This window comes from Rana temporaria, chromosome 11, assembly GCF_905171775.1.
Source record: "Rana temporaria chromosome 11, aRanTem1.1, whole genome shotgun sequence".
Lineage (NCBI taxonomy): Eukaryota > Metazoa > Chordata > Amphibia > Anura > Ranidae > Rana > Rana temporaria.
In genome coordinates, this window is record NC_053499.1 from 114,042,170 (window position 1) to 114,067,513 (window position 25,344).

Genomic DNA, 25,344 nt, shown 5'->3' on the forward strand with positions numbered 1-25,344 from the left:
ACCGTTATCGTTTACAGGACCGGCTACGTTAAAGATGAATATCTCAGTTGTGACAGCAGCTTCCGTTATCGAGATATTCATTTTTAAAGTGCTGATGTATATGTACGTGAGCCGGTCCTTAAGTGGTTAATAAAAACCAAAAAAAATAAGAAAAAATAATAATAAAAAAAGTAAAAAAAAAGGGGGGTTGCCATCCGGGCCCCTTACAAAAAAAAAAAAAAAAAGATAAAAAAAAGGGGGGTTGCCATCCGGACCCCTGGGGACATCCGGGCCCCTTACAGGTGTACTGCCTGTACCCCCCTGCCTGTCATTCAAGAATGAATGACAGGCTACTCTGCCAGACAAAGCTCTTACAATTCCAGGTAGTTTCAGAACTTACAGTAAAAGGCTCAGTTTCTTTTTGCTAAAAAAAGTGGCCATTTACCTCCTCTTCTGGCATTCAAGTGATGTTGTATGTGTCTATATACACACACAGCATCGCTTGCCCATGCTCTCTATTCCTCCCTCACAAGATTTGACAACAGCAGGAGCCTGCTGCTCTCAAGAAAAGTCCCCTGTCGGACCAGAAAGAGAGACCAGAGCTGCTGACAATGAGCACAGTGCTGGATAGAGAGAGTGTTAAAGGGGTGTTCCAGGCATTTTTAATGTTTATTAAAAGTCAGCAGCTAAAAAAAGTGTAGCTGCTGGCTTTTAATAAACATGCACTCACCTGCTTCACGTTCCAGCGACGCGCCGGCCGGAGCTACGCTCCCCCCCCCCCTCTCCGGCCGCCATCCTCATTGTTACTGTGGGCACCTGGCCGTGACAGCTTTCGGCTTCACGGCCGGGCACTCAATGCACATGCGCGAGCGGCGCTGCGCTATCTGATTGGACAGGCGATCACCTGGTCACGTGTCCCAGGCGATCGCCTACAGGGAGGGGCCGCCAAAAGGCGATATGACTTAGCAGCCCCTCGGCGGAAGGAGGAAGTGGGGCAGGATGTTCCACTCCTCCTTAAACCCCCACTCCCCCCCAAAAAAAATTACATGCCAAATGTAAGGGGGCGAGAAGTGATTAAGCGGAAGTTCCACTTTTGGGTGGAACTCCGCTTTAAGGTGGGGGGGATGAAGGTATTGGAAGATTTTCATCTTAATGCGGAGAATGCATTAACCACCTTAGTGTCAGGTGCACGTTCTCTTGGCACAGCATTGTTTACATCGACCCTCAAAATTTCCGCTCGCTTATTGGCGAGTGGAAATTAGCTTAGGGTGAGTGTGAAGCTGCATATAAGGGGGGGGATTGGCGCCACTGGCAGGTGGAGTCAAAAGGGAGCCGATTCTCCTCCCAGCTGTCAACCAGGAAACTGTGGGGGAAAGAGGAGAGGCAGCCAGATCACACAAAGAGGGGCACTCCTTCTTGGACACAGTTTGTATCTGAAACGCTGGCCACTGTCAAAGTCCCGCCTCCTTGACCAGCTCTTATGATAGACATCACACTGGTCCAATTCTGGGAAATGTAAGTAGTATGACGTCTATCATAAGAGCTGGTCCAGGAGGTGGTACTTTGACAGTGGCCAGCTTTTCAGATACAAGCTGTGTCAGAGAAGGAGTGCCCCTCTTTGTGTGATCTGGCCGGTTCTCCTCTTCCTCTCTCCCTTCCCCCCAGTTTTCTGGCTGACCGCTGGGAGGAGAATTGGCTCCCTTTCAACTCCACCTGCCAGTGGCGCCAGTCCCGCTCTTATGATAGACAGCACACTGGTCCAATGCTGGGAAATTTAAGTAGTATGACGTCTATCATAAGAGCGGGACTTTAACAGTGGCCAGCGTTTCAGATCCAACCTGTGTCACTGCAGGAACTCCTCTCTGTGATTTGCCCAGCTCTCCTCCCTGTTATCCCTGTGCAGAGATGGGCTGCATTCAAGGGCACTGATGAGGCTGCATTCATGGGCACTGATGAGGCTGCGCTGATGGGAACTGAAATGCAGCACTGATGGGCACTGTTGAGGCTGCACTGATAAAGTTGTTGTTAATATTTATTTTTGTATCCTAATTCTGCATAAAACATTTAATAGTGTAATTTCATGAGATAATTTATGAAGGGGTGTTTAGGGGTGGAATTAGGGGCAGGCTGGTGGTTGGGTGGGGCAACTAGTGGCCAGGAAACTCTTAAGGCCTGGCTAGTAGCTCAGGACTTTACATTTTGAGCCCTGGTTTACATTTTGGTACTCGTATATGAGGCCTCTCTGCATTAAGACCCACCCGCTGAGAGGCCCGAATATTTAAATACAGCCAGTGTGAAGAGGTCAAGGTAAAAAACATTTTGCGTTTGGAACCACTTAAAGCCCTGCCCCCCCTCACTGTCCAGTAGGAGGTTCACAAAAGGCAGAAAAGGGCAGGCAAGCTTCAGCAAGAAGCAAGTGCAGAAGTTTTGCCTGTGACAATGGCCTGGGATTTGGGTGTGACAGAATGGTGTAGTGTCCCGCTACAGATATGCCCCAGATGCAGTGATTCTTCTCAGATTACTAGATGAGCTGAGTGATAAATATACATACACTCTGTATACAAAATGTATAAGTGGAACTGCTCATGGATTTAGAATAGAATACACAATGAACTTTTGCACATTTCTTATTCTTGACAACGCTGTGAAGCTTATTCCTGTCTAGACTACATTACTACATTATTCTTGTGTCAGCAATAGGATGTGCACATTAATTGGACACACTTGGCAGATATCTGGCTTTACTGGAATATAGCTGTCATTTTTGTTCAATACAGACTCATTTAGGAATATGCAGTGTTGGACATTAAAACTAATGAACCCAAAAGCCAACATCTATTATATTGCAGCTTAACAATTCTTATGCCACATACACACGATGTGAGTTTTTTCAAACCCGATTATTGTTAAGCCTGCCTTGCCTACACACGATCGTGAAAAAAAATGCTCTAGCAAAGCAAGGTGACGTACAACACGTACGACGGCACTATAAAGGGGAAGTACCATTCAGATGGCGCCACCCATGGGGCTGCTTTTGCTGATTTTGTGTTAGTAAAACATTGGTGAGAGATGAATTGGGCTTTTCAGTCTGTTACAGCGTGATGAATGTGCTATCTCCATTACGAACGCTAGTTTTACCAGAACGAGCGCTCCCGTCTCAAAACTTGCTTCTGAGCATGCGCGTTTTTTTCACGTCGTTAAAGCCCACACACGATAATTTTTTACGTTGTTAAAAACAACGAGAAAATTTAGAGCATGTTCCAAATTTTTAATGCCCATATTTCACATCGAGAAAAATGCTCTGGAGCCCACACACGATCGTTTTTAATGACATAAAAAAAAAACGTAATTTTTCACATCGCAAAACCGGTCAGTCACAGCCTCTCTTCTCTGCCCCTCTAACGCTCACTGGAGTGCTCAGCTGTGGAGAGGGCGGAAGCGGATGGCTCAGCCTCTCAGCCAGCTGCTGGTCATGCATCTGGGTGGATCCTGACATTAAAGTCCAGATCCCTCCAGTCTGGACCAACTGAGTGATGTCAGCCGTAAGCAGGCCATGGATGAATTTCAATCAATGGGTGTGGTTCTCCCTGTTTGACAGCAACTGATATCCTATTGGAAATTGTTAATGGCACCCAAAACGCATCTAGCAAACGTAGCGCATCTGCAGCCACCATCCACTATTTGTAACTGTAGTCGTCCCCCCCCCCTCCCTCCTCCTGAGTACACTGAGGTAAGGAGGACTCAGATGTAAGGGGTACTCTGCAGACTGTGATTTAAGAGAAGATTTGGGAACCCTGATTTAAGGTAAATGCTGGAAACTCTGATGTAATTGGGGGCTATGGTGAGCAGAAACCCCCTTGCATAATAGATTTACAACTTTACACTAGATTTCACAGCGTTGCCCCTTAAAAAAAAAAAAAAAAGCATTGTGCCGCTAAAGTGTACAGGTTTGGCTTGAAGGAAAGGTTGCAACCCTACACGAAAAGCATCTTTATAGGATCAAATATTCAAATCATTGGAATTAAAACATGAACATAAAATAGAAGGGCAAGCATGCACAAATGAACTCTGGAAAAAATAATAATAATTTGAGCAGTTTGATATATACCGGTGTGTATGTATATATATATATCCTCTAAGATGGGTGCTCCATGTGTGGATAAGATGGAGAGCAGCGGCCCACTGTCATCAGTGTACTAGAGCCTGAACTGTAAAGATGCCCATAGACAGACATGAAATGTGTCCAGTTAAGCAGGCCCTGGATGAATTTCAATCAATGTGTGTGGTTCTCCCTGTTTGACAGCAGCTGACCTTTATTAGACCAACTTCTTTTAAATGGTCACACTGGAAAACTTTTGTTGATCAGTGGCTGCAGCCAACTGATATCCCATTGGAAATTGTTAATGGCACCCAAAACACATCTCGCAAACGCAGCCACCATACCGCATGATATCATACTACAATTGCGATTTGGTGCTGTTCAATTTCAAAAGTAACTCCTGCACTACTTTCTATGCATTACCGTGCATTTGGCAACCCACTGAAATGAATAGGCTGTCAAAACCGGAAAGGCGAGGGAGCACAAAAAAGTGTGCGTTCTAGTGTGAACTGGCCTCTAAAGTAGACAGTTGTTTAAAAAAACGAAATGTGTGCGTACTGAAAAGAAACATTATACATTATCTGTATATAAAAGACTCGAACATTTGATATTTTATTCATCTTTTAAATGAGTGCTTAACATTCTCTTTTATTTCTTATACATTTTTTGATTAATTAAAATGTTCAGTAACATTTGCATTTTTTTCATCTTTTTCAGCCTCACAACTCTTCAGTTTATTGCTCTGGACGGCGCTCAGCCTTGCTATGATTATCATAGGTAACAAACAGAGAATCTATTTAAAATATATTACATTTTTTGACAATTTCATTTTACCATTGATGCAAAAATTGACATTGTTGTTTTTATTTTTCTGCAGGGTCCATGCATGTTTACAACTGTCCAGTTGAGCCCAAAATTCCAATCTACTTGATAGTAGCTGGCATCTTTCATCTGCTAGCATTTGCCCTGATCCCGCTGAAGTTGGTTGCTGAAAAAGTGGCATATGGTATAGAGAGTGTGCTGGGCCTCTTTTCCTTTGCCTGGTTTATTGCAGGTACATGTAGTTGGATTTTATTATAAACATAACCTCATAATAATTTTTAACAGGAAATTACTTGCACATAAAGAGGGAAAAACACAGAATCCATTATGTAACTATAAAATACCAGCTGCAGATGGGAACTGAAAATGCACATACAAGAGATATTCTTAAAGGAGAAGTAGGGCCAAAGCACTTTTAGCCCTACTACTCCTGGGGATCATGGGAATGCACTCCATTCTGCACTCCTGTGACCCATATTCAGCTAAAGCCCACTGTTGTCTGACATCACTCAGCTGGTCCAGACTCTGGAGAGATTGTGAATTTAATGTTGGGATCCACCTAAATGCTCTGGACCAGGATTTCTCAACTCCAGTCCTCAAGGCGCCCCAACAGGTCATGTTTTCAGGATTTCGTTCAGATGAAATAGCTGTGGTAATTACTAAGGCAGTGAAACTGATACAATCACCTGTGCAAAATAATGGAAAGCCAGAAAACATGACCTGTTGGGGCGCCTTGAGGACTGGAGTTGAGAAACACTGTTCTGGACTACCAGCTGGTTCGGCCTCTCAGCGAGATGCTAAGACCCTGGGCCAGATGTTCCTTCCCCCTGCACAGTACAGCTCTCTGATCACTAAAGACTAAGAACAGAGCGATCAGCTGTTTTTGATTACTCAGTTCTCAGTGTAGGGGGGGGGGGAAGATGGAGCATCCAATCAATGCTGCATCCAGCCTAGGTGAGTATAAATGTTAGTTTTTTTTTTTTTAATCCCGGACTACTTCTTTTAACACACTAATACATTTTTATCATATTTATTTATTTTTACTTTACGTATACTAATTTATATTTTATGGCCCAGATTCTCGTAGATGGGCGTAACGTATGTCATTTACGTTACGCCGCCGCAAGTTTTACAGGCAAGTGCTTTATTCACAAAGAACTTGCCTGGAAAGTTGCGGCGGCGTAGCGTAAATCCCCCGGCGCAAGCCCGCCTAATTCAAATGAGCCGGGTAGGGGGCGTGGAGCATTTAAATTAGGCGCGTTCCCACGCCGAACGTACTGCGCATGCGCCTTCCCTAAAATTTCCCGACGTGCATTTCGCTAAATGACGTCGCAAGGACGTCATTGGTTTCGACGTGAACGTAAATGGCGTCCAGCCCCATTCACGGACAACTTACGCAAACAACATACATTTTTAAATTTTGACGCAGGAACGACGGCCATACTTAACATTGGTTGTTCCTCATATAGCAGCGGCAACTTTACGCGTCGCAAATCTAATGTAAACGTCGTAACTTCACTGCGTCGACCGCGCGTACGTTCGGGAATTCGCGTATTTTGCTAATTTGCATACTCGACGGGGAAAACGACAGAGGCGATACCTAGCGGCGACAAAAAAAATTGCATTTAAGATCCGAGAGCGTAAGAGCCTTACGCCTGTCAGATCTAATAGTTATCTATGCGTAACTGATTCTAAGAATCAGTCGCATAGATACGACGGCCCAGATTAGGACTTACGACGGCGCACATTGCGTTGCGCCGTCGTAAGCCCTTTGAGAATCTGGGCCTATGTATCTAAATACAAACATATTTAATAAAACAATGAAAGGACCCAATACCCACAGCAAACAAAAACATATATATTTTTGTTGTACTCTGAACTTAGTAAAGTTAGTTCTGATTAGTTGTTGTGGGGTCAGCTCAAAAAGATTATTAGTCAGGCCATTGACTGTTCATTTTCTGGTAATGGCCATTATTCAGGAGGTGGCGCACAAAGCACCCCTTGTTCATTCACCAGTCTCACCATAGGATCTTAATCTGGACCTGTCAGCTCTACAGAAGGCTCCCTTTGAGCCCATTCAGGATATCCTTTTGGCCAACTTCACTTAAAAGGTGGATTTCCTTGTTCTTTTCGACAAGGTGTCTTTGAGGTCTCAGGAGCCTTCTTTCTCCCAGAAGTAGTTTCTCTCTTCAACCTTAAATGGGTTGTAAAGGAAAACATTTTTTCCCCTAAATGCTTCCTTTACCTTAGTGCAGTCCTCCTTCACTTACCTCATCCTTCGATGATTTTGCTTTTAAATGGCCTTATTTCTTCTGAGAAATCCTCACTTCCTGTTCTTCTGTCTGTAACTACACACAGTAATGCAAGGCTTTCTCCCTGGTGTGGAGAAAGCCTCTTGAGGGGGGAGGGGGCGAGCAGGCAAGTCAGGACACTCTCTACTTTGCAGATAGAGAAAGGAGCTGTGTGTTAGTGGGCGTCCTGACCCTCCTGCTCGCCCCCTCAAGAGGCTTTCTCAACACACCAGGAAGAAAGCCTCACATTACGGTGGTGAGTTACAGACAGAAGAACAGAAAGTGAGGATTTCTCAGAAGAAATAAGGACATTTGAAAGCAAAATGGAAGGATGAGGTAAGTGAAGGAGGACTGCACTAAGGTAAAGGAAGCTATTTAGGGAAACATTTTTTTTTCCTTTACAACCCCTTTAATTAAGACAACGTCCTTCCTTTCTTCCTCTCCTCTCTTTTTCTAACTACAAAGCTTCCCAAGGTGATTTTTCTACACTATTTAGATGTATACCTCTTGACCACTTTTTCTATTAGAAACTTGGATTGACTTGTTGTTCTGTCTGCGGGCTCCCATAAGGTGTTCTTTATACTGCTACACTATTTGTGGGTGGATTCGGCAGGTTATCACCAAGACTTATTCCCTAAAATATTGGAATCCTTAATTTCCTTTTATGGCTCACTTGCCGCGTTCAGTCGGTACCTCATGGGCTTTTCAGGACAGTTATGTGTTTTTGAAGTTTTGTTATTACCAAATTCTTATCTATGATAATTGGGTAATATACAAGGACCAAACCCCTGCCATCCAAACGTTCTGGGGGGTGCCAACTCACTAATCGTTAATGTTTAAAAATAGAGATGTACAATTTGTCATTTCCAGGGGGTCCCAAACGTTTTTGTTTTCTGTAAGTTGTATCCCTTTTATATACTGTATGTGTGTAATTGTATTGTATCTTCAGTGCCTATGGTTCCGGTCGTAAGCTACTGCTAATCTGTAGATTGCATCATGTGACTGCACTTTCATATTCTCTGTATTGCAGCGGCTGGCTGACATAGAGATGGCCAGTCTGACTGTGTGAAGATTAGTACCGACATGTGAAAGTTATCGTACTGTATTTACCACAAGCAGGGATAGGTCTCATTAACTAATGTGGATCTGTGTGTGTGTGTCTGCATAAGGTGACAGCATAAAGGTTCCCGCTCACAGGATAGCTTGGGAAGCATGTGGGAATCTCCTAGCTGCTACACAACCATTAGAGTACACCCAATTTGTATGCTAGATTTACATCTGCCTATGTATGCCCAGCAAGCCAGATTGTGGTACAGTCTTCCACTAGTGGTGGTTGGCAGTAAGAAATTGTAAATGTGTAGGTTTACACAAACTTTATAAGTGGCATCCCCTGGTTTAGCTAACCTGTAAAAGCTAGTGAGAGCAGTGTGTGCTAAAAGTCTGTGTGCCAGTCCGCTTTAGCACAGAGTGTACTGACCAAGTACACAAGTTGCTACCTGTGTCTGGATTTGGAAACTTGGTGCCCTTGCAATAACTCACTAACATGCTGGTTGATTTTTGAGGGTGCGCAACGGACGGCAATACCACGTGCAATGTCTATTTTTCCTGTACCTTCCTTCCCCCTCCATCCATGACAAATTTTATTTTACATAGTTACATAGTCAGGTTGAAAAAAGAGACAAGTCCGCCTAGTTTAACCAATAAAAAAAAACACACACAAAACCCCAAATACATAATTCTATACCCACAGTTGATCCATAGGAAAAACCCCAGCAAAGCATTGTCCAATTTGATTACTGCAGGGGAAAAAATTCCCTCCTGATCCCCTGAGAGGCAAGCTGATATTCCCTAGATAAACTTTACCTATAAATGTTAGTACCCATATATTCTGTACATTTAGGAAATAATCCAGGCCTTTTTTAAAGAAGCCTACTCTGCTGCCCAAAACCACCTCTGCAGGGAGTCTATTCCACATTTTCACAACTCTTACTGTGAAGAAACCTTTCCATATTTGGAGATGAAATCTCTTTTCCTCTAGAGGTAAAGAGTGCCCCCTTTTGTCCTCTGTGATGACCTTAAAGTAAATAACTCAACACCAAGTCCACTACAGTATATGGACCCCTTATGTATTTGTACATGTTGATCAAATCCCCCTTATTCTCCTCTTCTTAAGAGAAAATAAATTCAGTTCCTCTAATCTTTTCTCATAGCTGTGCTCCTCCATGCCTCTTATCAGTTTGGTTGCCCCTCTCTGCACTTTCTCCAGTTCCTCAATATCCTTTTAGAGAACTGGAGCCCAAAACTGAATTGCATATTCCAGATGAGGTCTTACTAATGATTTGTACAGGGGCAAAATTCTCTCTCTCTCTCTCTCCCTCTCCCTCTCCCTCTCCCTCTCCCTCTCCCTCTCTCCAAGAAAGGACTTTGCTCACTTTGGAAACAGATCCTTCTCCACCATTGATTCTCCCAAGTGCATAATTTTACATTTATCAGCATTAAACCTCATTTGCGACACAGTTGCCCAATTAAACAGTGCATTGGGGTCAGCTTGTAAGTTGAAGACCGCTTATAAGGAGGGTATTCTACTGCATAGTTTGGTGTCAAGACTGAAATGGTACTTTTAATCCCAGACCCAATATAATTTACAAAGATAATAAAAGAAGAGTCCCAACACTGAACCTTGGGGTACACCACTAATAACCTTAGACCATTGAGAGTAACATTCATTAACCACTAGTCTCTGAATTCTGTCTTTTAGCCAGTTTTCTATCCATTTACAAATGGATCTTTCCAAGCATGTGGACTTCACCTTACACATTAGCCGTGTGTGGGGAACTGTGTCAAAAGCTTTTGAAAAATCCACGTTTACCACGTCCACAACCACCCCTTTGTCTAAGGTTTTACTTGCCTCCTCATAAAAAGAAATCAGATTTGTTTCACAACTTCTGTCTTTCATGAATCCATGCTGTCTGTTGCTTAAAATATGTTTTCCAGCAAGAACTCATCTATGTGATCTTTTAATAAACTCTCCAGTATCTTCCCAACTATAGAAGTTAAACTAACAGTTCTTTAGTTATTTGTTAAAGACTTTGGCCTTTTTAAATATAGGCACCATATTGGCCCTACGCCAATCCAGTGGTACTATTTCAGTCCTTAACAAGTCCCTAAAACAACAATGGCTTTGAAATTACAGAGCTCAATTCTTTTAGGATCTGTGGTTGGATGCCATCTGGTCCAGGGGCTTTATCCACCTTTTTTCTGTCTAAATATTTCTGGACCATATCACTTTTGTGCCAATGTTGATCATTCGGGGTGCGTTAATGCCATCCCCATTATGGACTTGAGCTCCCGAATACACAGAGCTGAAGAAAGTATTTAATACATTTGCCTTTTCTTTGTCCCCAGTCAACCACTCCATATTATTTTGTAGTGGCCCTACATACTCAGACCTGACCTTTTTACTATTCATATATTTAAATTAGGGTACCACTTTTTTAGGACCGAGTACAAGTACCGATACTTTTTTCAAGTACTCGCCGATACTGAATACCGTAATTTTTTTTAAATGTGTCCTCAAATGCAGCCATGTCCCCCCACAAAAGCAGCCATGTCCCCCCCCCATATGCAGCCATGTCCCCCCCCATATGCAGCCATGTCCCCCCCCATATGCAGCCATGTCCCCCCCCATATGCAGCCATGTCCCCCCCCATATGCAGCCATGTCCCCCCCATATGCAGCCATGTATGCAGCCATGTCCCCACACATATGCAGCCATGTCCCCCCCATATGCAGCCATGTCCCCACACATATGCAGCCATGTCCCCACACATATGCAGCCATGTCCCCACACATATGCAGCCATGTCCCCCCATATATGCAGCCATGTCCCCCATATCCCCCATATATGCAGCCATGTCCCCCATATCCCCCATATATGCAGCCATGTCCCCCATATAAGCAGCCATCTCCCCCCCACATAAGCAGCCATGTCTCCCATACCTAGATGCTTCCGCGCCGCCGCCGCCGCTTAGTTAATACGGGCGGGAACATTACAGCTTTCATTTGAATAGCTGTAGTGTTTCCCGCCGCGCCGCGTATAGACACTCCCCCTTGCTCGGTATTGGACAGATCACCCGTCCAATCCCGAGCAAGGGGGAGTGTCTATACGCGGCGCGGCGGGAAACACTACAGCTATTCAAATGAAAGCTGTAATGTTGCCCGCCCGTATTAACCAAGCGGCGGCGTTGCGGCGGGATGCGTCGTAGCGGGGGGGTGGGGATGCTGAGTATTCGGCCATGTGGCGGGGGGGTGGGGGGGTTGAGTATTCGGCCAGGCATCGGGGGCATTTGCGGGAGTACAAGTACTCCCGCAAATACTCGGTATCGGTCCCGATACCGATACTAGTATCGGTATCGGGACAACCCTAATTGTAATATTTTTTGGGGGGTTTTCCTACTATCTTTTACAATCTGTCATTTTGTTTTGAATTTTTGCATCCTTTTTACATATTTTGTTATATTCTTTGTAACATTTAAACGATGATAGTGTTCCTTCATTTTACTTTTTAGTTATAGCTTTATTAACTTTGGCCGTGTGCCACATAGGTTTTTATTTTTAGCCTTTTAAACTTATTGCCCATGGGAATATACTTTGCAGTGTGTTTGCACACAGTCTTTTTGAAGAATTCCCATTTTTGTTCTGTGTTCATCAATACCAATATTCCCTTCCAGTCTAATGCCGCGTACACACCATCGTTTTCTGCGATGGAAAAAAACGTCATTTTCAAAAACGTCAATTTAATTGACCGTGTGTGGGCAAAAACGTCGTTTTATGTCTTCTAAAAAACGACAGAAAAAAATTGAAGCATGCTTCAATTTTATGTGTCGTTTTTGGCCGACGTCGTTTTCTGTGTTCTAAACATTGACCGTGTGTACGTAAAAACGTCGATTTAAGCCCGCGCATGCTCAGAAGCAAGTTAGGAGACGGCAGCGCTCATTCATGTAAAACGACTGTTCAGAATGGAATCAGCACATTCGTTAAGGTGTTTTTCAGCTTATAGACAAGAAAACGATATTTAAAGCACAGTCACTGAAAATCACGAATCGTATCTCACCAAACTTTTACTAACACGCAGCAACACGATATCAGCAAAAGAGGCCGTCTTCCGCATGGAAACGACCCTTTATAGTGACGTCGTGCGTGATTGACGGAACTGCGCTGTGCTAGAGCGTTGTGAAAAAGCGATGGTGTGTATGCTACGTCGTTGTTCAAATTGAAGTTTGAAAAATGACGTTTTTTTAAAGCACATAAAGCGTCGCATTTTTCCATCGCAGAAAACGATGGTGTGTACGCGGCATAAGTCTAGGAGAGCAGCCCTCATCCTTAGAAAATGTGCTCTCTTAGGCCGGGTACACACGGACAAACATGTATGGTGAAAGCGGTCCGTCGGACCGTTTTCACCATACATGTCTGCCAGAGGGCTTCTGTACGATGGTTGTACACACCATCGTACAGAAGTCCGCGCGTAAACAATACGCGGGGCGTGTCCGCGGTGTCGCCGCGTCGATGACGCGGTGTCGCCGCGACAATGACGCGGCGACGTGGGCGGCCCGCCTTTAAAATGCTTCCACGCATGCGTCGAAGTCATTCGACGCATGCGAGGGACGGCGGGCGCCTGGACATGTACGGTAGGTCTGTACTGACGACCGTACATGTCCGAGCGGGCTGAATTCCAGCGGGCTGTTTTAAAACAAGTCCAGGAATATTTGTCTGCTGGGAAAAGGCCCGGCGGGCAAATGTTTGCTGGAATTCGGCCCGCTCGCACCTACACACGACCAAACATGTCTGCTGAAACTGGCCTGCGGGCCAGTTTCAGCAGACATGTTTGGTCGTGAGTATGGGGCCTTAAAGTTAAGTGCTTTTTTTTCAGTATGTGTCTGTTGCTTACATCTAACATTAAATTAAATTGTGTTATGGTCACTGCTACCCAGATGTTCTTTTATATGAATATTGGTTATAATCTCAGCATGATTTTGAAAATTTGGGTAATTTTTAAGATAAGTCCATTTACATAATTACATAGTTAGTCTGGTTGAAAAAAGACACAAGTCCATCTAGTTTAGGGGTGCCAAACCAGTGACCCGGGGGGGGGACCACATGTGGCCTGCGGAGCCCTCTGATGTGGCCCGCGACCTCCTGCTCTGGAATGGCTGGTTGGCAAGCCCAGATTGACGACCTGCCATCCGAGAGCATCAGTGTTGTAAATGAAGTCGGCAGTAGAGGAAGCAAGCGGCTTTTCAGAAAAGGGCACCAGACCTGCAGGATATAATAGATGTATATGGCAAAGTGCAGCTAACCGGCGGGAAAACCACAGGTACACTGCGCCGCAATAGACCGCAGACCATCAGTGTAAAAGCAGCCTTGGGCCCCTTTCACAGGATCGGTCCCTCCATTAACCTCTATGGAGCGGCAAATGTAAACAGATTTTGTCTGGACACAGATCTGTTATCTGCTCTATCCACTCATTGTGGCCCGAGACTGGTTACTAATTCGCTTAAGTGGCCCTCGGCCTTCAAAAGGTTGATCACCCCTGATCTAGTTCAACCAACATATAGAAAAAAATAAAAATACAATTCTACAATCCTATGTACACAATCCTATACCCACAGTTGATCCAGAGGAAGACAAAAACCCCAGCAAAGCATGACCTAATTTTCTCCAGCAGGGGGAAAAAATCTCTTCCTGATCCCCCAAGAGGCATATTCCCTGGATCAACTTTATCTATAAAAGTCAGTATTCATTTATATTATGTAATAATATTGTGTAATTATTTTGTGATTTGAAAATTACAGTCACTTGGCTAAAATAAAGATCCTTAATTATCAGAGGGTAATCTACTGCTAGTATCTCCATTATTGAGATTTCATTTGCCTATATTATAGGAGAGGTCACTCTGCATTAAAGGAAACATAATAAGACAGTAAGAGATATCTTGCAAACATTTATGTATAGTCTGTGTTGAGAAGTGACGGGGGGCACATTACTAATGCCACTGGTGCCAGCTTATTAGGAGAAAAGCCACATCAGCAGATACCATATATAAAAGACTGTGTCCCAATCTGGCTTCAAATCTTCACCTATAGACACCTTTAGAAACTTAGCAGTGTTTTGTGGACTGCATCTTTTCTTACCCTTACTGCATTTAAAAAATTATATTTTGCAGGTATATTTCTCGATTTGAAAACTGGCATCTTGTTTCTTTTTTTTTAGGTAGTGTCTGGGTTTTTCGAATCTATCAAGACAATCCAAGACGCTGCAATGATTTAGCATATAAATTTGCGTTTGGAATCCTGATCTTTGAGTATATCTTTCTGGCATTCCTTGTTGCAGTCATTTGTCTCTGTACATGTTGTGCAGGACTCCTGGTGAGTAAGCTATTGTGTAAACATACTGTATATATCACCACATGCCCAGCACTTGCCCAATAATAGTGAAATATCAATAAAAAAGTCAGGATCTACAAATACTGTAGTTGCTTACTTTACATATAGGGACACTCACCTGTCCAGGGGTCCAGCACTGTCCTCACCCGAGGTGAATCTTTACACCCTTTTGGGTCCAGATGCCAACATCTTAAGTAATGCTGCGTACACACGACCGTTTTTCATGATGTGAAAAATGACATTTTTGTTTTAATGTCATTAACCACTTAAGACCCGGACCATTACGCAGGTAAAGGACCTGGCAAGTTTTTGCGATTCGGCACTGCGTCGCTTTAACTGACAATTGCGCGGTCGTGCAATGTGACTTCCAAACAAAAGAGCTTTCTTTTGGTGGTATTTTATCACCTCTGCGTTTCTTATTTTTTGCGCTATAAACAAAAATAGAGCGACAATTTTGAAAAAAAAAACAATATTTTTAACTTTTTGCTATAATAAATACCCCCCAAAAAAGATATAAAAAACTGTTTAGGCCGATACGTATTCTTGTACATATTTTTGGTAAAAAAAAATCGCAATAAGTGTTTAACGATTGATTTGCGCAAAATTTCTAGAGTTTACAAAATAGGGGATAGTTTTATGGCATTTTTATTAATATTTTTTTTTTACTACTAACGGCGGCGATCAGCGTTTTTTTTTCGTGACTGCGGCATTATGGCGGACACATCGGACAATTTTGACACATTTTTGGGACCATTGTCATTTTCACAGCAAAAATTGCTATAAAAATGCACAGGGCGTGGCTACTCACGACGCTCAGGAAGTGACGCTTGCGCTCCACCAGGGCCTCGGCTGGAACCAGAAGTTGTTAGTCTCTGTGAGACTGAAGCAGGACCAGCACGACGCTTCACCTATCACACAGGAGTTGGTGATTATGCGCTTGTTTATCTTTTATATTGTACGTGTAATATTTGAAGGGGTTTTTTACATCTGTGGGCTACTATTTTTTTTAATCCATTAAAAACGGAATTATGCTATGGCACTGTTTTTGTCTTTTTCTGGCTTAATTGGGAGCTTCCACACAGATGTGTTTGATTACCCTGCTTGAAGGATCAGTACCAGTCTGGAGATATATATACATTGCTATATATTACTTACTTTGTGGTAAGTGCGTACCCCAGAGGGGGCTTATTTTGTCCCACGTGGTGTCTCTTGAGGAGTTCGGGTGGAAGGTGCTTACTGTCTGTCCTTTCTTAAAGTGGACCACACTCTTTTTGGAACTTTTGCCTCTACTGATTGATTTCCTTCACGCAATTTTTATAGTGTAGCAGTGGTGCCTTGGGCATTTACACCAGAACTGTCACTATTAGCGCTGTTTGTGATTGTATTATTTGTGCATTTATGCTCTTTTAATTGTGATCATTTTTTATCATATAAAAATGCATTGTTTACTGTGAAAATGACAATTGCAGTTTATGAGTTAACCACTAGGTGCTATGTGTGACCTCATATGTGTTTCTAACTGTAGGAGGGTGGGGCTGGACGTGTGACGTCACTGATCGCCTTTCCCTATATCAGGGAACAGACGATCAGTGACATTGCCACTGTGAAGAACGGGGAAGGTGTCCTTCAGCTCCTGTGACCGATCAGGTCCCATGGCCACGGTCACGGAGCTTCGGACCAGGTCGTGGGCGCGCGACCCACGGCTGGGCACTTAAAGGGGACGTACAGGTACGTGCCTGTGCCCAGCCGTGCCATTCTGCCAACGTAAATGTGCAGGAGGCGGTCCTTAAGTGGTTAAAAACAATTGTGTATAGGCTTCAGAGCATTTTTCATGACGTGAAAAATGGGCATTAAAAATTTAGAACATGCTCTATTTTTTCTCGCTGTTTTTCACGTTGTAAAAAATGGTCGTGTGTAGGCTTTAATGACATGAAAAAAATGCGCATGCTCAGAAGCAAGTTATGAGACGGGAGCGCTTGTTCTGGTAAAACTAGCGCTTGTAATGGAGATAGCACATTCGTCACGCTGTAACAGACTAAAGAGCACGAAGACTGAAAAGCGTGAATCGTCTCTCACCAAAATTTTACTAACACGAAAGCAGCTGAAGCAGCCCCAAGGGTGCCGTCACCCGAATGAAACTTCCCCTTTATAGTGCCGTCGTACGTGTTGTACGTCACCGCACTTTGCTCAAGCATTTTTTTTTCACTATCGTGTAGGCAAGGCAGGCTTAAAGCGGGGGTTCACCCTAAAAAAAAAATTTCTTTATCTACCATCCAAACCAGCATACTAGCGTCAGCTACAGTATGCCTTTTTTTTTTTTTTTTCTCGCTGTACTTACTGTTTAATCCGTCACTTTCATTTCAGACTCCGGCGGGGAAATAGGCGTTCCTATGAAGAGGGGAACATGATTGACGTCTGACTATGGCGCGTCACGCGTTCCGAAAATAGCCGAAATAGGACTCGGATATATACGGCGCCTGCGCAGTCAGCTCCTAGTCTGTGCGCAGGCGCCGTATAGCGCCGTGAAGAGCCGAGTCCTACTCTGGCTATTTTCGGAACGCGTGACGCACCATAGCCAGACATCAATCATGTTCCCCTCTTCATAGGAACGCCTACTGAAACGAAAGTGACGGATTAAACAGTAAGTACAGCGCAAAAAAAAAAGGCATACTGTAGCTGACGCTAGTATGCTGATTTGGATGGTACATAGTTTTTTAGGGTGAACCTCCGCTTTAACAAGAATCGGGTTTAAAAAAACATAGTTTTTTCCAGACCATTAAAAATGTTCGTGTATACGCGGCATAAGAGAAATGTTTCCCGCTGCGCAAGCCACAATGCACATTGTGAATGATCCCGCAGTCTTCTGGAACCTGTGATGTGTCTCAGAAGTCTGTGGGGAAAGGGGAGGATTCTGAACTTCCACTTGGGTCGCCACAGCAATCCGACGTGGGAGCTGGTACCTGTCAAAACCAGGTACCTACTCCCCCCCCAATAAAGTGCCAATTGTTTAAGAGGATGGGGGTGGATGCAAACAAGTGAAACTTCCCCTCCCTGAACTTCTACTAAGGGTCAGTTCACGCTGGAATGCGTGTGTTCATGTGCCATTCGGTTGTGACAACCCATTAACTTGTCTGGCTTGCAAAACGCGGGGGAATACACAAAACGTAAGGGACTCACTACTTTTTCACATTACACTGCACCAAACTGCATAGTACTGCAGTACATAGAGGTTCAGCAGCCGTAAATGAAGATGCATTATGGGTGCCATTAACAAAAAATGCAGCCCGCTGGTTGAACAGAAAAAGAACTGATAGATTTCACTATTAACACAAGCAGTGTTGATACAGAGATCTCTCCCGCTGATCGGATGCTGGTTTTTTAGCGTGACTGTTCAACAGTATATGTGGAATAACGTCCTTACAGGATGTCTCCAATTTACAAGCCGACCTCAATGCTCTGTCTAATTGGGCGACTATGTGGCAGATGAGGTTTAATGTTGATAAATGTAAAGTTATGCATTTGGGGGCTAAGAATATGCATGCATCATACATACAACTGGGGGGATCCATAGTGAAGAAGGATCTAGAGGCAGGGCCAGCTCTCCCACTAGGTGAACTAGGTAGCTGCCTAGAGCGCACTGACACCTAGGGGCACTGCTGACCCTTGCCTCACCTCTCCCTCCTCCTTGTGGCTCCCCATGCTTCCGGCAGGGCCGCTGATAGAGAGGCCCGGACAGCAAGCTGCTCAGTGCGGTGGGCGGGTGTTATTAATTGCAGAGCGGTGTGCAGCTTCCCCCCACTCCCTTCCACTGCTTTCACATGCTGGAGGGAGAGGGACAGACCAGTGTGACAGTCAGCCAATAGCGCTGCTCTTCTGAGTGGAAGGGTGTGACTGCTAAGTTTCTCGCCTCCCTCCACCCCCTTAGCCAATAAGATGCTAGTGACCAGAGCAGGGCGGGATGCAGAGGATCCGACATATTCGAGAATGAAGAAGGTATGATCATGTCACACACTCACTGGTAATGAAGAAGTCTAATAATCCGTGTGTTCTCCTGTCCTGTGTGTAGATTAGACAATGATCAAGGGATGACTTCCCCTCCGTCTTCTCACACTGCTTCTTATTTGTGTTTTTATTTACACTGCACACAGCACAGTGACCGATGATTAGACTTCTGCAAGACGCTTTAAACTTAAGCTGTTTGTATAGCTATTTGTGCAGAGTTGGTGTCAGCTATCCCTGATTTATCTAACTTTCCTTGTTATCTTTGAAGGAATTAGCTGGTCAGGCTAGGAGCTTCACAGACCTGTTAAACAATTACTGTCCTCCTGTGCTTGAGAAATGAAGTTAGAAAATAACTTTTTTTTGGCACTTATAGTTATATCTTGTAAACTCCTGTTTTTCCACACTGGTCACTGCTAGGACACACTTGTACAATGTCTGCAGTCTCTGACCATATCCTGTGTTATAACCATAGTCTCTGACCTTCTCTTGTGTTATATATGCAGTCTTTGACCCTCTCCTGTACTATGTCTGCAGTCTGACCTTCTCCTGTACTATATCTGCAGTCTCTGACCATCTCCTGTACTATATCTGCAGTCTCTGACCATCTCCTGTACTATGTCTGCAGTCTCTGACCTTCTCTTGTGTTATATCTGCAGTCTTTGACCCTCTCCTGTACTATGTCTGCAGTCTCTGACCTTCTCCTGTACTATATCTGCAGTCTCTGACCTTCTCCTGTACTATATCTGCAGTCTCTGACCATCTCCTGTACTATGTCTGCAGTCTGATCATCTCCTGTGTTATGTCTGCAGTCTCTGACCTTCTCCTGTACCATGTCTGCAGTCTCTGATCATCTCCTGTACTATGTCTGCAGTCTGATCATCTCCTGTACTATGTCTGCAGTCTCTGATCATCTCCTGTATTATGTCTGCAGTCTCTGACCATCTCCTGTATTATGTCTGCAGTCTCTGACCCTCTCCTGTAGTATGTTTTGCAGTCTGTGACCGTCTCCTGTACTATGTCTGCAGTCTCTGACCCTCTCCTGTAGTATGTTTTGCAGTCTGTGACCATCTCCTATAGTATTTCTGCAATAAAGGGGGCTACAGGCACAATAGGTGGTGAGGGAAGGTGTACCTAGGCAAGGTGGATAGTGAGGGATGGGGGGGGCCCAGGCATGTTGGGTGGTGAGGGAAAAGGGTTTAGGTGCAGTGGGTGGTAAAGCAAGGGAGGCTGCAGGCATACTAGATAATGAGGAAAGGGGTGCCAGGTGCAGTGAGTGGTGATGAAAATAATGTCTAGGCATAAGTGGTGGTTAATAAAGGCAAGGCTGTAGAGAAAATTTGAATGTAGGGGCTTCATAATCCAGGGCCCACCAAAATCCTCAACACCAGACCTATAATGCTCCTAATCCAGGCCGAACGACTAGGTTGCACTTGCAATCGGGCCCTGGTGTTCCGTCACTTCTGCCACTAATATATTTTTTTTATAATGGCACACAGTGAAATAATTAAAAAGTGCCATTATAAAAAAAACACTGTGACATATTGTTACACATAATACACACTGGGATCTGTGATCAAGGAGTGTATTGTGCTATTATTTAATGACACTGCACAAAGCCATTCCGTTTTTTTTTTTGGGGGGGGGGGGGGGGTTGCAAGTAGATGGTCTTGCCTAGGGTGCAAAATAGTCTAGCACCGGCTGTATCTAGGGGTGTTGGTAGATCATAAGCTCAATAATAACATGCAGTTCCAAGCTGCAGTTTTAAAAGCGAGCAAAGTCCTTTTGTTGTATTAAAGTGGAATTCCAGCCTTTTTATGTTTATTAAAAGTCAGCAGCTACAAAAAGTGTAGCTGCTGACTTTTAATAAACAGACACTTACCTGCTCCACGGTCCAGCGATGCAGCCACTCGTAGCTTCGCTCCTCTCCCCCCTCTCCGCCTGTCACGTGTCCCAGGAGATCGTCTAGAGGGAGGAGTCGCCTAGGTGGCCCGTAGCTGGAAGTAGGAAGTGGCTTCGGAAGTCCCACGCCTACCGAAGCCCCCTACCCCCCCCCCCCAAAATGACATGCCTAATGTGGCATGTAAGGGGGTGAGGAGTGCTTAAAGCGGAAGTTCCACTTTTGGGTGGAACTCCGCTTTGAGAGGTATTGACTCCAGAGAGATATCATTTTGCCCCTGTACAAATCATTAGTAAGACCTCATTTGGAATATGCAGTTCAGTTTTGGGCACCAGTTCTCAAAAAGGATATCGGAGAACTGGAGAAAGTGCAGAGAAGGGCAACCAAACTAATAAGAGGCATGGAGGAGCTTGGCTATGAGGAAAGTTTAGAGGAACTGCATTTATTCTCTCTTGAGAAGAGGAGATTAAGGGGGATATGATCAACGTGTACAAATATATAAGGGGTCCATATAGTGAACTTGGTGTTGAGTTATTCATTTTATGGTCAACACTGAGGACAAGGGGGCACTCTTTATGCCTAGAGGAAAAGAGATTTCATGTCCAAATATGAAAAGTTTTCTCTAAGCCTCGTACACACGATCAGTCCATCCAATAAGAATGGTCTGAAGGACCGTTGTCATCGGTTAACCGATGAAGCTGACTGATGGTCCGTCGGGCCTACACACCATCGGTTAAAAAACGATCGTGATGACGCGGTGACCTAAAACACAACGACATGCTGAAAAAAACGAAGTTCAATGCTTCCGTCGACTTGATTCTAAGCATGCATGGATTTTTAACCGATGGTCGTGCCTACTAACGATCGGTTTTGACCTATCAGTTAGGAATCTATCGGTTAAATTTAAAGTAAGTTGGCTTTTTTTTAACCGATGGTTAAATAACCTATGGGGCCCACACACGATCGGTTATGACCGATGAAAACGGTCCATCAGACCGTTGTCCTTTGGTTAACGAATCGTGTGTACGAGGCCTAACAGTAAGAGCTGTGAAAATGTGGAATAGACTCCCTCCAGAGGTGGTTCTGGGCTGGCCAGCTCAGTAGATTGCTTTAAGAAAGGCCTGGATTCTTTCCTAAATGTACATAATATAACTGGGTACTGATATTTATAAGTAAAGTTGATCCAGGGAAAATCTAAATGGCTTGGCCATGGGTGGCATACCTGGTGGTCACAAGTGGTGGACATCCCTGGTGGTCATCATCGGGGGGGCTGCGCTGAATCAGGGCAGACCCCCCTGTCAGAGGAGCAGCCGATCGGGTCTCCTCTACTCGCATCTAACAGACGGTACGATACACGGCTTTTCCTGTTTACACCATGATCAGCTGTGATTGGACAGAGCTGATCACTTGGTAAAGAGTTTCCAAGCTGGGTAAACCACCGATCGCCACGCTGCACGCCCCCACAGGTGCGCACCAGGTCGTTATCCTGATCACGTCCGGTCAGGATAACTAATCCGCTTTGCTCACGTCATATTGCTATATGGCGGTCAGGAAGTGGTTAAGCTTGTAGGGGAAGTTTTCATTCTTTTCTGACTGTCCTTTGAGGCTGCATGACCACTAACCACTTGCCTGCACATTGCTGATTGGCCCTGTGCTGATCACATGCACCTTCCTAAAAAAAACTCTCTAGCAATGCACACCAAACTGAGCATGTGCCTAGGGATCTGTACTATCAGCAGATGGATTGGGGTGAGTTAAAGAATGTGAGTATCAGATGTAACGGAACGTCCCACACTCCGCTTGAGTGCTTCTGTCATATACCACTTCCTCCAGTCTAAACATAGATATTAAGTATTATAGCCGCATATTACAACAAAGAACTATGCAGGACTCGTTTGGCTGCAAAGCTGGAACATGATCTGTTTATTTGAACACAGGTATAGAGATATACATTCAGAGGACAATCCCCCCTCTTTGCACAGTGACACAGGGCGGGGTAGACTACATTTAGTAACATACTTTTCTTCCAAGGCAGACAGACACAATAGAACAATGGGATACAGGCACTTAACAAACACATAGCACCCCCCACCCCACCTCAAACCATCTAGCAATGGTTTCTGATGAAAGGTGAACTTTATGTTCATATATTCTTAAGGGATATTGTTCACTGTTTAGAAATATTAATGTCCCAAGTGAAAGAGCTCCTTGATTCCTTCAACACAAACCACACATATAAGACCCTGGATAAATGGTACAAGGAAATGCTGAGTCCGGTGTGGTTGTAGCGTGAGTCTGATTAGTGCAGATCTCAGAGTTCTCGGTCACCCTGTGCCCCTAATAGACATAGGTGACTTACACGTAGGAGGGGCCAGGGGATCTGGACACGAAGTTTCCGTAGTTCGCCGAGGTAAGCTGGGTTCCACAAGCCCCCTGCCCAAAGTGACTCCCGTCACATCAGAGAAGGCAGGATCAAACAGCCTTTTTACACAATGTGGTGGATTAACCCATTAGGTTCCACAGTAAGTATAACAACCATGCTTTTCTGCATATACAGACTGATTTTAAGGTTATGGGATTAGTAACACTGTAATTAATTTGCCATCTCATATTTCTGCATTAATGTATAGATTGAAACTAGTCTCTCTTTTCAGGCGGCAGGTGGCGATATAGAAACTCCAGCCAGGAACCACTCTCCGGAAGATGAAGAAGCTCTGAAGTAAAACAAGAAGGGAGGTTGCCAAGAACATTTTTTTTTTATTATTCATTTTAAGTTATACACATTCATTCTAAATGGTGAAATACATTTTGAATAGGCATATTCATCCAGCAGGCCAAAAAGAGTGTTAAGAAGTAGTTTTTTTCTCGAGAATCTGAAGTTGCATTGGAGGTGAATACAGAAATCATCAATACAAAGAATAAATGTTTTTTTTTTTTTTACCATGGTATCTGCTACATAAAGAGTCCACTGACTGCCCTTATGTCAAATATAGCAATGCTGCTTAAGATTTTTTTTATGTCAAATTGCTATGTATTAATTCCCATTGCCCTCTCCATATTAACCGGTAAACAAATGAGGTTTTGCTGGCAAACATATGTAATCCATGCTCACTGCCACCATGCTGATGTGTGTGTTTGGATTGATTCACAGAAGAAACTACAGCCCTGTGGACCAGGAGGAAGGGGCTGACCTAAACCTCCTACAGCTCTGCAACTTTCCTTCGATTACCATATCTAACCCCATAGTTACTTGTTCCCAGTGTGCCTGCTTGGTGCAACTCCATTCTTAAAAAAACAAAACACTAGCGAATGCTTTGAATTTTGAGACACTATGTATTGGGAGGGTCTCCCGAATGGCACTTCCCAGGTTTGGGAGTTAAAGTGATTGTAAAGTCTCCTTTAAAAAAAAATAACAACAACAACTTATCTCCTTTGTGCAGTTGGTTTTGCACAGAGCAGCCTGGATCCTCCTCTTCTTGGGTCCCTCTTTGCTGATCCTGGCCCCTCCTTCCTATCAAGTGCCCCCACAGTCAGCAGCTTCCTATGGGGTCACTGGAGCCGAGTCACAGCTCCATGATTCCATTCAAACACGGAACCCCGACCCGGCCCCATCCTCTCTCTCTCTCTCTCTCTCCCCTGATCGGCTGTCTGACTGATCGACAGCTGCAGGAGCAAATGGCGCCGCTGCTGTGTCTCAGCCAATCAGGAGTGTCCTAGAAGGCTTAGACATTCATGGACATCGCTGGAGAGAGATGGGGCTCAGGTAAGTATTAGGGGGTGCTTTGGAGACTGCTACACACAAAAGGTTTTTTATCTTAATGCATAGAATGAATTAAGATTAATAACCTTCTGCCCTTCCGACTCCTTTAACCTCTAGCCAATTGCGTAGAGCTTTAATTACTGGTCGGCTGGATTTAAAGCCATCAAGATATATACAAAGTTGATGTGAAATGTTCCTGTCCTTGGAAATCCTCTTATAAAATCAATATACTGGTGTAAAGTAGATGTATGAATCTGTGCCACAGAGCTTGACTTGCTGTGTTGTATATAGTGTATAAAAGGTTTAGGAGCACATAGAATTATATAACAGGCTTTACAGCTACTAATCTAAGAGATATTTTTTTTATTTCTTTGACTAAAATCAAAAGATGAAAAAAGTCTGATCTAAATAACTGAGAGAAGAGATGTATCTGGACACATGGCTTTATTTTTCTTTAAATATATGTACTATATATCCATTGAAAATATATCTATGTATATGTATTACAAGTTTTCGAATATGTATAAAAATTATTAAACTGGAAAAAAATGGACATGTTGGCTTTTTGCATACATGTAGCTAGGTAGTTGTATTTTGTAGTTTCTACAACTAAATGGTTATGATAGTTTTATAATGGTGGGCTACAAAGGACAGCTGGATGAACACCTTAGTTATTAATTATATAAATATATATATATAAATTAAACATTTCTAGTTTTATTAGCTATTCAGTCACCCAAGAAGTCTGAGTGTTACTCCTAACATGGAGCAGGATCACCATCCATTTAAAGATGGCACCATTTTTCCTGTGGTCTGACACAAGTCTTGTTGTGGGAACCGCTACTGCATATGTGTGGCCTCCTCTTCAGTGGCTTTACTGCAGATGCACAGGCCACTTTCTTTGCCTTGGCATGTGACTGCCTGCACCATATTCCCCTGGCTACCACATTACAGCACAGTGTTCTGTGGTTCAGAAGTCTATATTACTGGGCGCAGAAGGCTTTACCCTTCTATTTCCATAGCAGAAAAGTTCATGACCATCCCTCTGGGGA

General features: G+C 43.9%; 1 protein-coding gene across 1 annotated transcript in view; it reads left to right on the top strand.

Moving 5' to 3' along the window:
* LOC120917513 (transmembrane protein 272-like) overlaps positions 1-23,468 on the top strand; it is a 73,440-nt gene extending 49,972 nt beyond the window's left edge. Inside the window, exons 4-7 of the mRNA XM_040328858.1 lie at positions 4,796-4,855; positions 4,956-5,132; positions 14,461-14,615; positions 23,187-23,468. Coding sequence (XP_040184792.1) covers positions 4,796-4,855; positions 4,956-5,132; positions 14,461-14,615; positions 23,187-23,255 — 461 coding nt within the window. The 3' untranslated portion in view covers positions 23,256-23,468. The remainder of the gene's footprint in view (positions 1-4,795; positions 4,856-4,955; positions 5,133-14,460; positions 14,616-23,186) is intronic.
* The last annotated feature ends 1,876 nt before the right edge of the window (positions 23,469-25,344 follow it).